Source organism: Cydia pomonella, chromosome 12 (genome assembly GCF_033807575.1).
Source record: "Cydia pomonella isolate Wapato2018A chromosome 12, ilCydPomo1, whole genome shotgun sequence".
Classification (NCBI taxonomy): domain Eukaryota; kingdom Metazoa; phylum Arthropoda; class Insecta; order Lepidoptera; family Tortricidae; genus Cydia; species Cydia pomonella.
This window is the reverse complement of record NC_084714.1, coordinates 16,135,018-16,147,512: the sequence shown is the minus strand read 5'-3', so window position 1 is coordinate 16,147,512 and position 12,495 is coordinate 16,135,018. Positions and strand designations below refer to the sequence as shown.

At 38.3% G+C, this 12,495-nt stretch overlaps 1 protein-coding gene across 1 annotated transcript in view; it reads left to right on the top strand.

The window, feature by feature from the left end:
- LOC133523725 (uncharacterized) overlaps window positions 1-12,171 on the top strand; it is a 32,546-nt gene extending 20,375 nt beyond the window's left edge. Inside the window, exons 4-5 of the mRNA XM_061859414.1 lie at window positions 6,246-6,342; window positions 8,559-12,171. Coding sequence (XP_061715398.1) covers window positions 6,246-6,342; window positions 8,559-8,767 — 306 coding nt within the window. The 3' untranslated portion in view covers window positions 8,768-12,171. The remainder of the gene's footprint in view (window positions 1-6,245; window positions 6,343-8,558) is intronic.
- The last annotated feature ends 324 nt before the right edge of the window (window positions 12,172-12,495 follow it).

The window sequence follows — 12,495 nt, the reverse complement described above, 5'->3', positions numbered from 1 at the left end:
GTTTACGTATATGTGAGCAGATAGCGAACCTATTGCAAATAGGCACATTTGCGGAGACCAGATCTGGAAGCACATACCTAGAGCGCATTTTTTTCCGGTTTGGCAGAATTTGACTCCGGACTACGCCTCGAAACGCGGACAGTGCCCGTCCACAGCTCAAGTAGCCGCAATACGCTGATCTCTTAATCCTTTAAGAACTAAATATATCAGTTTATATGCGGCTTATAGAGATTATGGGTAAAGGCATCCTCTGTTTAGTTTTAGTTATGAAACTTCATAGGTTAGCAGACTTTAGTTTCGTAACGTCTTATTGGAATATTTTTATTTTTTAGGCTTCGTGAAGTGACATCAGTGAGTGTTATGTAGATTAAAAAAAACGAGACCGACACACACACACTTACCTGCGCCAAAACACTCGACACATTGAAAATACATTCGCGATGGCACCGATAAAAATGATCATTAAATATATAAACTTATACAGTATATATCTGAAGGTAAAGCAATTGAACCTATTAAAGGTTAGGTCATACTGAGCAACTGTTACTATGGGACCAACCCTGAAATCGAGAAAAAAATTTGGCCGTTTCATACATTTTGCTGGTCTGATGTTGAAATTCCATTGGGAGAGCCAACTTTTTCTCGCGATTTCGGGATTGGCCTCATAGTAAAAGTTGCTCAGTATGACCTAAACGTTAACGGGTCTGAGTAATTGCTTTACGTTCAAATACATACTGTATATTTATAGGTATCTACGATTATTCATTAATATATACCTAATTGTATTTCTTTTTTTTTTGTTTTTGTTGCTGTACTGTGCGCTTTTTGTATTTGTTCTACTAACACTTAGTTTTAAATCTTAAATGTTACTAACCATTATGGACCATTGTTGTCTGTTTAAATAAAGAAAAAAAAATCAATATAAATTTCAGCTGTATCTTTTACTGAGCTGTGCCAATAAAGAGTATTCTATATGTATGACAATTCGTAATCGATACTTATTTCATTTTCAGGGACGTCATGTTCTACTAATGGTTAAGTGTGTTGTCGTTGATTTATTGTCTCGTGAGAAGCACCACAGGCTAACGCTCATTGTGACGGTGATGAGGTGTGGATGTGGGCGCCAGGGTCCCGCTGCGCGAGCGGCGCGTAGGCGACAACTAACTTTCTGCTCTCATTAGCCAATTGTACTGGCCCCATTAATCCACCTAATGTCTCGTTCTTAATTCAATAATTCACACTTAAACTTCCATAACTCACTTAGCCCATCCGTTCTGCAATGAACAAATCAGCCGCTTTTCTCATGCGAAAATAATAGTCATCTACGATTGTGCGTGCGTTTCGTTTCACTTTCCAATCGACGATTGTGCGAGCGAAAGCCTTGGAGGCTGGTTCGGACAGGATAGTACTCCCACATAGAACAATTAACCCCGAGTAACATAACAATAAGAAAACAATAGACCTCGAGAAATATTACTTGTAAGCTTTTTAGATCTGTCGATTGTTTAGTACTATCAAATTCCCAGCATTGGACTGGAGAGCTATTCCATTTTGTTTTATGGAGAAACGAAAAGGGACACCGAGGAGAAACGGATACTTAGCCATCAGACATACCTATGTCTAATGAGGTAGCCGAAAGTATAACTATAGTGTAGGCATTTAGTATAGACATATACCTCCACATACCGACATTATTATAGCCTATGAACATATATAATTATACACGAGGTCCTGAGTGATATGAGTTTGACACTTAACGCATAAACCTGAACACCCAATCCACCTACGATTACGAAGGCCACAAAGCAATCCAGTATTCCCGTTTATTGTAGTGATACTAGCGATGATAGCATTGCTTCCGCGAGGGCGTCCAGCCACCGTACCACTTTTATCCCTTTGTAGTCTAGGTTCCAGTCCAATGGCATTATATTAACTGTTCTAAGGGTGTATTCCTACTTATCCCAGCCGAGCACAGATGGGAATAGGTGCATTCTGCATATGAATCATTCCCATCTGTCCCCACCTCATGGAAGTCGGCGGCCACGTGGGGCGGGGACAAATGGGAATACATACAAACTGCTTTTCATAAAAGTTACGTTCCACGCGAACCTAAGCCCCCTAACAGGAACTCTCTTGCCATAGGGAAACCATCTTCGCATTGACGTAACTTCCACAAACGGTCCGATAAGCGTTGCTGTAATAGTAATGATAGGAGTTCCGCGGAGGCGGCGGGTCACTCCGGTGCACCGTCCGCGGCCGTGACCGTCACGTCACGGCTATATTTACGCGGCGCGAACGCCGGTCTCTAAGGGCTCGCTATTTTCGCCACGTCGCTGACTCGGTAGAAAAAGACGCGGTACCGTTATAGATGGATGTAAATAGCGCGTTTACAGCATTGTAACATGTACTCATGGGTGACTTATGTTATGTCTCACAGTTTGGAACACTGCTTTGACATTTATTTGGTACGTCGTATGCAGTCATGCTGGCAAATAAATATTTTCAGCAGTATCTAGTAGAATCAGCAGTTTCTTCAGCAGATATAGGTAAATTCCCGGATTTCTTAATTTTTCCACCTAGTCAATTTTATAACTGGATCCACTAGTTATATGTCAGGCTTCTTTCAGGGTATTCGAAACGGTAGTTCTCATTAAAGTATATATTGTCTGTATCTTAGTTTGTATTTTAAAATTAAATTTGCATTTTAATTAGTTTTTCTATCTACCTACGTACTTGCCTAATTAATGTGGAATTTGTAGGCGGATCGCTTGTCCTTCATAATTAGTTTTAAGGGTCAAAATAATCTCTATAATAACATTATGTCTATATATTATTTTTGGGTACCTACCGATATTTGCCCATTTTCCTCTTTTCAGCACACGATGTATTCATATTCATGAGAATCGTTTGTTTACTATCGCCTTTATCTCCCGTTAGCCAAAATCGATGCGGTGATTTCATTCGCAGTTCCGGTGATTGTATCAACAATATTTGACGTGATGAATACGCGAATTTCCTTGTTAACGCGTCGATCACGCAACAATCTGCTCATTACTGCTTATTAGAGCTACGTGTCTGACCGAGTTGAATACACACACAATATGGTCTTTATTAGAATATTGGATGCACAGTTCTTCATTACAAACTTTAACTTAAAGTGTTTAATAGAAAAGATAAATAATGTAAACAAACCAATTTACCTTAATTTCTTCTTAATCTTGCACTTTTCGTGGACAAACATGATTTTATCAACAGTTTGTATATTCCTTTAACACTTTATTTATATCAATTACTAGTAAACATATATGTTTATTATCAATATTTTATTGAAAACAATCATTGTAATACTTTTAGATTGTACGTAAAATTGTCATATTTGTCTTTTCAATTGATCTCCACTTTATAGGTATATAATATATTGCTACCCACGAAACAGATGTTAATCAGCAGCAGATTACATCAGTCTGTGCGTGCGACTACCGTCTCCAGTACCCCTAGTGTAACTTTGATCGACATCATAACGTAACGAACGCGTTTGTGTTAAGTCTCATTTTGTATAGGATTTTGAGGTTCCAAAACGTCCCGCTTGGCGCGCTCTTTCGAAATCCAATACAAAATGAGACTAAACGGAAACGCGTACGTCACGTTTGGAAATCGAATTTATTTACACTAGGGGTACAGATATGGCGTGAAAATATATGACACGCTCACCTTTACAAAAAAAATCTCTCAGATATTTTTGCTATCTTCGTCGTGCAAAATATTATTTCAAGTGATCCCTATCTGTATGTTCTAATGCGTGATTTGAGTCGCGAGTGGAGTGGATACAACACGGAAGGGCAGCGATAAGGCTTCCCTACGTTGGGTTCGCGCCCTCGATTCCGGGGGCGTCCCGTATCGGGTGTCTTAATACAGTCTACAGCAAAAGCAACGCGAAATTACTAGAATACATACGACTGTTTTGCCAGGAGGATAAGGCGAGTTAACTTTCGGGGGGACTAAAAATTAGCGGTCAATTGTTTATAAATATGATCTGTTAAGACTATTTAATTGACCATGCATGAACACCACCATTGAGTTGTTTATCGTTTAATATTCAACGCAAGAAATATCCACTATATAATTAACGGTTATATGTCCGACACAGCCTGCTGATTTTTATTCTGAAAATGTAATAGGAGTCCCTAAAAACTAGTAAACAGTCGACCGTAGCGTATAAAGATACCAGCAAAGTTTTAGTCCTAAAGTCAGCGAAGCTTTAGTGTAGTATATTGAGCATGTTTGTATGTGTAGGAACTTCTGCTTATTCCCAATACAGTCCAGTTCACAAACATCACATTTATCTACTTTCATAAATATCATAACTTCCCTTTAATATGTTCAAAAGCGATAAACTAATGGCCTATATTAATAAACCTTCATCTGTAGTTGAATCGTAATTTTTACTTTACGTTATCGATAGCCGATATTTTAATTACATTCAAATTTAGAACATCTCTGAGAAACAAAATGAATTTGATTTAACCTCTACTATGAGTCGAGATTGTGATGACGTTTTATTCGAAATAAAATATCAGTTGCAAACAATTATGACGAATCTGGCATGTTACTTGATATCAAACGATGTGGCTGTCAACCCATGACTGTAGTTTGTCTCTGAATTAAAAACAAAACTACGTATGCGTGACATGCGTGAAAAAAGTTTTCAAATGAAAACTCCATTTGACGTTTGTTTATCTTTTAGTTAGTTTGTAAGTATATAATTAGTTTGTTTTGTTAAAGCTTATGATATGAATATGGATAAAGCAGTGTATGTACCGTTCATAATTAGGCATTAAAATACTCGTGTGATCCTTTTATGAAACTCATTTCAATCGTTCCCACACCCCACACTCGTATTTTAATGCCTTTCATTATGTAGCAGTCACATAAACTACTATTACAACACAATCTTATTGTTAGTGTCTTAGAGGCGTGTAAGTATATATTAGGAAAAAATTGTAAAGATGTTTGTGAACTCGACCGTACCTACATAGCGAACCCGTATCGTATGCTCGTCGACACTTCGTCCCGTCGCGACTAGAACTGTATGTATCCAATCGTTGCATAAATATTTACGAAAAGTACGAAGACCTTGTGCTACGTTGCCAATGCAAATGTTGCCATAAAAAGGATTTAAAATGTAAGCACTCTGACCAGTGTGTACCTACCAACTTTAAAAAATTAAAAGTGAGTTTTGACACGAAATTAATTTCATATTTCACTTTAGAAATAGTCCTCTTTTTTTTAACCAACTCTTCTTAGGTATTCAAGTTAAGTTTGTGCTAAATCGAGAGCGTAGGTTTTACTCTTTAATAAAGGTTTAATTGATTTTAAAAACCAGGTTACTTGTATCCGACTCTTAATTGAAACAATTGACATGTGAGTCGCTCGCCTAAGGTCACTGTCTGCTTTCACGGCCTAAGACAATAGGAGGTCGCGAACCCACACCAGATTCAAACAAAGACATTGTTAAACTTACCACGTGTAGACCTTATTTTGTTGGAATAAGATCCAAAAAGCCCAAGGTGACTTTGTGCATGGCACACAAGGCAACCGTCCAGTGCAGTAATTGATTAATCCTTCATGATCTCATTGACCTGCGGTGATAAAAGTAGCGGGTTCACAGGCCGTGAGACTATACCTGCGATAGATTGGTGTTGATGGACTAGCAAAATATTCGTAGTTTAGATTATTTTAAACAATTTTTTTTTGTCAAATATTAAATTTTTTAGTTTTATCAAGATTTTTTCCAGAGGTAAAGATTTTATTCTAGAGACCTAGCACTGACGTGACACTGACATATTCGCTAACGTGTGCGTAACTTACTTTCTATCCATCTTGCTCGTACTGGCATATTAGTGCGAGCGAGATGTACAGAAAGTACATTACGCAGATATCAGTAAATATGTCAGTGTCGCGTCAGAGGCAAGCTCGAGGTAGCCCATACTTATCTCTTCCTGTGTGTGGGTTTTGGAGTTTTCCAGCTCCGTCTGTTGTTTTCCTAATAATGTTAGTAAAACTCATGTCACTATGAATTTATATGAACCTCTGTAAAATTTTGTCTCATTAAAAAACAAAATGTCAAAATGGAACGTTTGACAGACGTTCATAAATAACGCCGTATGAATTGAGCTAATAAACGATTTGTGATATATCTTTTAGTAACATAGTGGTAAAACATCGTCGTTGCTTGATGTCCTCAGGAAGGAGAGTTGCGGTCGTGGACTGCGTTCCTGCACCGAGCGGTCGACGCCACCTACAACTCTGAGATCGTCATAGACAACCTGCACAATATGATCGGTGAGTCCTCTAAACACTTTCAGGGACAGTAACAGACGCATGTACAGTCAACAATACTATTAGCTTAGCACCTTTGCATCAAAATTTCTATATTTTACCTTTTCTCTGCAACAGACTGTACGTACGTGCGTAATACAATTTTCTCTCTTTATCCGAGAATCAGTTGCTGTGGGAATTCTTGCATTTTGATATCGAAGTTAGCACATGATGGGATTGATGGGCCTTAGAGAAGAAATGACAATAGACACATCATAAGTATATTAACATCTCGGCTCCCAAGCATGACTCCTTATCTTATTAAGACAAGGCTGGAAATTCTTGCTTCCGATTATATGTGAGGTGAAAATTAGTTGTGATTTACCTATCGATAGACGCGTAAACTTGCGAAGTAGTGGATTATGCATTCATTTAGAATGCATAATCCACTGAGAGTGTCTTGTCCAACCCTTATATCTCCTGGAATATTGAAGAATTTCCGACTAACGAACACAAATGTTAACAACTAAATTAATGGACTAATTCGTATAGTTCGGTGCCCCTTTAGCTTCATTAATCATAAGATTAGTGATGCTGTCAAATAAAATTGACACTTGTACATATATCTCTTTTTATTAATTGTAACCTTGATATACCTATTTCATATTGTAATATCTTGTGTCACATGTGCTTTTGTATCTAGTGTGTACTTTGTAATTATATATACAGTTTCTATTTGTGAGTTCCTGTAATTGGCTCTGTACTACTATCTAAAAAGTTTAATGTATTTTTTAAAGCTGTTGGAATTCCTTGTATAAATAAATAAATAAATAAATAAATAAATAAATATCAAATCTCACGCTGTCATGTACCGGATTCGTCAAGATCAAGTATGCCCGTGCCGTGCCGTCATTGCGGCTTAAATGAGCATCACCCTAGACAGCTGTCACTTTTTCCAACTTCGTGACGACAGCGGATCTTCTAAGGTCATTATTATTAGTTAGATTTGAAAGAAAAGCCTGAACTATACACATAATTGCGGTTTACACTGAAATAAATGTTTGGTTACTGTTTACACAAAAATTGGGACTTGCGAACTATGTGTTATATGTTACAAACCGTGTTTGGCTATCAGTGTTCAGTGGCTGGGTATACACTACAAAATAAGTTTTGTAAATTTATGCAAAGTTTATTTTCTTATAACCGTAGTTTAGTTATTTAGTAAAGTTACAAAACCAGTTCGGCTATTTATTTTTTTCAGTGTAGGTTACATGTACCTACTTCAATACCAAGCTTTATCTTAAGTTCGACGTAATGCATTTTCTCTGCAAGTGTTTGGGGAATTATGATGGCTGTCTGAACTCGCGAATATATTGTTCATTGGTCTTCACAAATGGCTGCACCACTTCTTTTGTGACATGATGAGATTAATTTGCTGGACACGCAATGAATAAACTATTTTCTTCCCAAAATACATTATTATTACTAGTGAATTCCTTGTAAATGCAACTTAAACTGGCTACGCATATCATGTAGTCTACGGGCGGCAGGATGTAGCATTTTCACAAGTTCTCAGTGGCAACCAGGTCGCGATGTCAAGTGCCAAGTTCAGCTAATTATACCCTATGTCTCCGTGTCAGCTCCCGTGAAGGTCAAAAGAATTAAAACGTGTTATTATCGAGCGTCACGTCCTGTGGTGTGGGCTCCAGGATTTATAGTCGCCATATCCGCTTTATGACTTTCGTCGCTACCCAGATTTCGGTTTATGAGTGAAAACCGCTGTTAAAAATTAGAGCGAAATGATACCCGCTTAACGAAGGATGCTTGCGGTTTGAGCGCCCTACTTCAGTTCGATACTTAAACTATTCATTATTGGTTAGGTGATTCTTCAAACAAATTTGCGTAACTGCATAGTTCATTTTCTGATCATTTTAAGTTCAACACATTCACTTCCAACGTTTTCGTAGCGGAAAGCCCCCCTTGTAGAGGAAAGCGAATACGAACAGAGAATCCGCCGAGCAGGTTCCCGGCACTCAATGTGTTAAAATTTGCAGGACTTTATTTAACGCAAAATACGGTTGAGTCTGTTCGTGCAGAGACTGCAACACGACTATATTTATTAGTAGACGATTTCAGCTGTATTCCTCCTCTAGAGCGGCTGTTTCGTTTTTGAGACACTTGACTATAAATAAATAACATTGAATAGGCATCAGAATTATAAAGAATATGTTGTTTTGCAGCGGAGCAGCGTCGCTACGTGCGCGATGTAACATCAAGCAGCGTGTTCACGGCGCTATGCGCGGAGGCGGACGCAGAAGCGAGTGCAAGCGAGACCGCGAGCGCGGGCGCCGGGGCGGAAGTGGAAACAGAAGCTGAAGCGGACCGCACGCCGCGCTCGCCCCTCGAGCGCCGCCCGCCTTCCTCATGCAGCACGCCTTTGCACAACTAACGAGTAACATGCTGCATACTATCATATTCCACTGTTCCCGTGCCGGCATCAAAAATGATGCATTTTAACTTCGCGGTCACAAAACACCACGCTGCATCGTCGAATCCTCCGTCAAAAACAATTGAATTCTTGTGGCCTTCGGGTATCGCCACACAATGCGGCGCACGCTACGCACGAATGCGAGAAGCGTGGACAAATCCATAAAAATTGTCTATATTTGAGTGTATCGTGCGCTGCTATGGAAGTGTTAATCTTAATTTTCGTGCGGACGAGTTACCGAAAAAACATTTCCGCCTGTTCTCCGCGTATAGCGGTGATGGGATGTATCTGCTCAAAGCTACAGTATTGCTAGCCTTGGCGTCTAAATTATATTTTTATGATTTTGTAATCGCCTGTCTGTGCTATATATAGCCGGACGTGGCTCCAGTACAAACCGCACTGCCTTAGCGTGTGTTCATCGCCGAATGTTCGTGTTCGTTCGTTGTTCAGATCTTATAGATGTCGTGTTATAGAAATATTGAATGTTTAGAAGCTTTATCGTTCATGCTCGGAGCGCTTGTCGCCAAGCGCGCAGCGACTTTGGGCTTAGTTTCACAGAACTAAAATGATGTACTAAATTCTGTATTGATAACGATGTTTTCGTTTCCTCTTGATATACGTGACGTCATTTCGTCAGTCATGATACAAAGTTGCAAACGTATGTTTTTGGCGCCTGTAGAACTATGCCCTTTACCCAAATACGTAATGGAATGTATATCCGGCTCGAAGGACCAAGTTCTAACTAAAATAGAAAGTGTTCGTTTCGTTACGGAAGTGAAAATAGGTTTGATATATCGGTATAGTTTTGTCTAAGCAGCTTGAAATCACTGCGTGCTTGGCATCGTAGGCGCTCAGCAGCGCATCCATCATGAATTGAAGAAATCAAACAATTTTTAATGTATGAAATTTTGAGAATTGTAATGTTATATATACGTAATTTTAATGTTATGCTTGTTCCCTATGAAATTTCTGAGTTATTCTATTGAAATGTATGCATCAACTATTCAACTTCTTTGTAAGACACGTTTTTGATACTTTTACAATAATCTCGAGCCGGTCGATCTGATCGGCAGTGTTTTGTTTGCCTTTTTTTTGCACGGTTTTGTGTCAATAGGTAACCTTTTGACCGCCACGGCTGGCCAAACAAAGCATTCTTTTGCAAATGGTATGAAAAAAGTAGACGGGGCGTTTAGAAGGTTATGTTAAATAGATATGTTATATGATATGAATATATATAAGCAGTATTATTTATAAAGATAAATTTGATATAGCTAGATTTAATCACTTTATGTACCAGGGCCAACACGTCTATTGTGACCATTTCTGCTTGACATAAATATCAAGTTTGTATAGCACCATAGGTATATATTTGTTATGTAATAGTATTGTATACTTAACAAGTGTTGCCAAATTTTCCTTAGATCGGGCAGTGCCCGCGTTCTACCTCCGTCTTTTTTCTTGCATTTACTTTTGTACTCTTCAGTTTATCACCCGATCAGTTCTCGAGAGTTCGAAACCAACCAATGACTTGCTGATTGGGTTACTAACATAGAAAATAATAGTACCTAACCTATTTTTCTATTCAACTATTGTGAAGTTTTTAGTAAAATGGCCGCCACGACTAAGGGGATGTGATGCGGTAAGCACTTTTGTAATGTCGACTAATTTTCATATTTTAACAGAGTTATCTTAAAGCAAAGAATTATTAATTATATGTATATTAGATGTGAAAAGTCGACAATTCTAAGGGCTTATTTACACAGTGCGAGAACTCGCATGCGAGTTTCATTACAGTGTGGTTTTTGATCGGTCGGCCGAATCGGGTGTAACCTCAATGTAACTAAAATCGCATGCGAATTCGCGTGCCGTCTAAATCGGCCCTAATGTTGATAGCGCTGTTCGGCTCATTATTACATATGCAGTAACTCTGGTGATCGAAACAACTTTCGATTCTACCAAACGTCAACACGTTTGGCAGTCCAGTGGACTAGCCAACTGAAAACTGTTTATAAGAATTCCCAATCGAAATTAAAAAATCCTAGATATAATCACGCTATTTTTCGTTCGCCTCTGCCATCGATTATCATCTTGACTTCGGCTCCAATTACCACAAAATATTATGCCGAATCTTTTTGAGCTGTCAAACAGGATTTTCCTTAGACTTACATATCTTAATACAATCAACAACCCGCCGCTTGAAGGTCCCTTTTGCCGTGGACTTGTCTAAGGCGTTTGCCACCGCCTGTGATAATTCAACGAAGCATATAGCAGCCGTTAATTATATTTATGTATATTCTATGTTTTCCGGGACCTATCGAACTTCTTGTTATAAACGGAGCGGCTTGTCAGAGTACAGGTTAAAAATTCAATTTTATGTGAAATAGATCAGAAACGAGCGCGTTTGACAAAACGCTCCTTAGTTGTTAGTTTATATTAAACTGTGTTCATTGCTCGAAAAGTCTTGTCATACCACGTTTATAAATCAAAGATATACTTTTCTGAACTGTTACAAATGTTAAACACTTTCTGGTTTAAAATGGTAGTAATTTGGTATAAAATTTAAAGACTTTTGGAGTTCGTACGAGCGGCCGCGTCGCGCGGAAAGGTCGTCAGATTTCTGTTTGTTTAGCTGAAGAATTGCGCGGTTGTATCTCGTCTGTAGTGGTCTGTTAGACCAGCTGTTCAATATTTGAACTTTCAAGGGTACATACTTTCTCTCAGTATAATTGATTGGATTTCAGCTTGATGGAGGGAGATAGTATTAACCCTTTTCCAGGCATAGTACGATTTATCGACCACATACGCGCCATTAGAATTTCAACTTTAGCATTCGGATTTAAGGTTCAAATTAGATTACACTTTCAGGAAATGTTACTTGTCTTCAAACGAATCATCAAAGCTGGATTAATTGGAATATATTTGGATTTTTTGAGAAAACCTAGATTGGTGCGGTCCGGAAAAGGGTTAAACAAACAAAAGAAAGCCCATGCTTAATTCTGTTTCTGACAACTTTTTACTAGTTGACTGCATATGTCTTGATACCCTTGACTGTAGTCTAAATCTAGGTACATATTATAAAGTGTTTAAAACGCGTGCCGCTCGTTGTAACTTTACGCATTTATTGTTGTATAACATAATAACTGCCTTTTTATTATATCTTATTCTAAATATTGTTGTTAGTGTATCGAGAGAACTAGCGTACCTATGACGTAGCATGCTGAATGTAATGTTATGCCCACACCTGCGTTTTATAAAATCAAACGTCGGTGTGGACTCAGCATATGGAAAGCTTCATATATATACTGCCTTATTCGTGTAAGATCTGTCTTCGCAATATGAAATAAAATATATTAAGTTAACTTTGACGCTATCTTTTATTGTATCCTGCTGTTCCTTCACTTCACTTCACTGTACTTACGGTATCTTCACCAAATTTACTGGGGGATATCAAAGACACAAAGTTCTGCTTTCAATGTGAACGCATCAGATACGCTTGTCCAAGGGCTTGTATTTACATCTTTCTAAGCAACTAAAAATTCACACTTTCTAGTTAGTTGGTCTAGAAATTTTAGCGGCGAAAAGGTTAATTAAGGTTGAAGAAGCCCAGTTTTAAAATATACCCTATCTGTTTCGCGACACTTCGAAGATAGGATTATCGAAAATGGTATGAATTAGATGGCAGCCCAGAA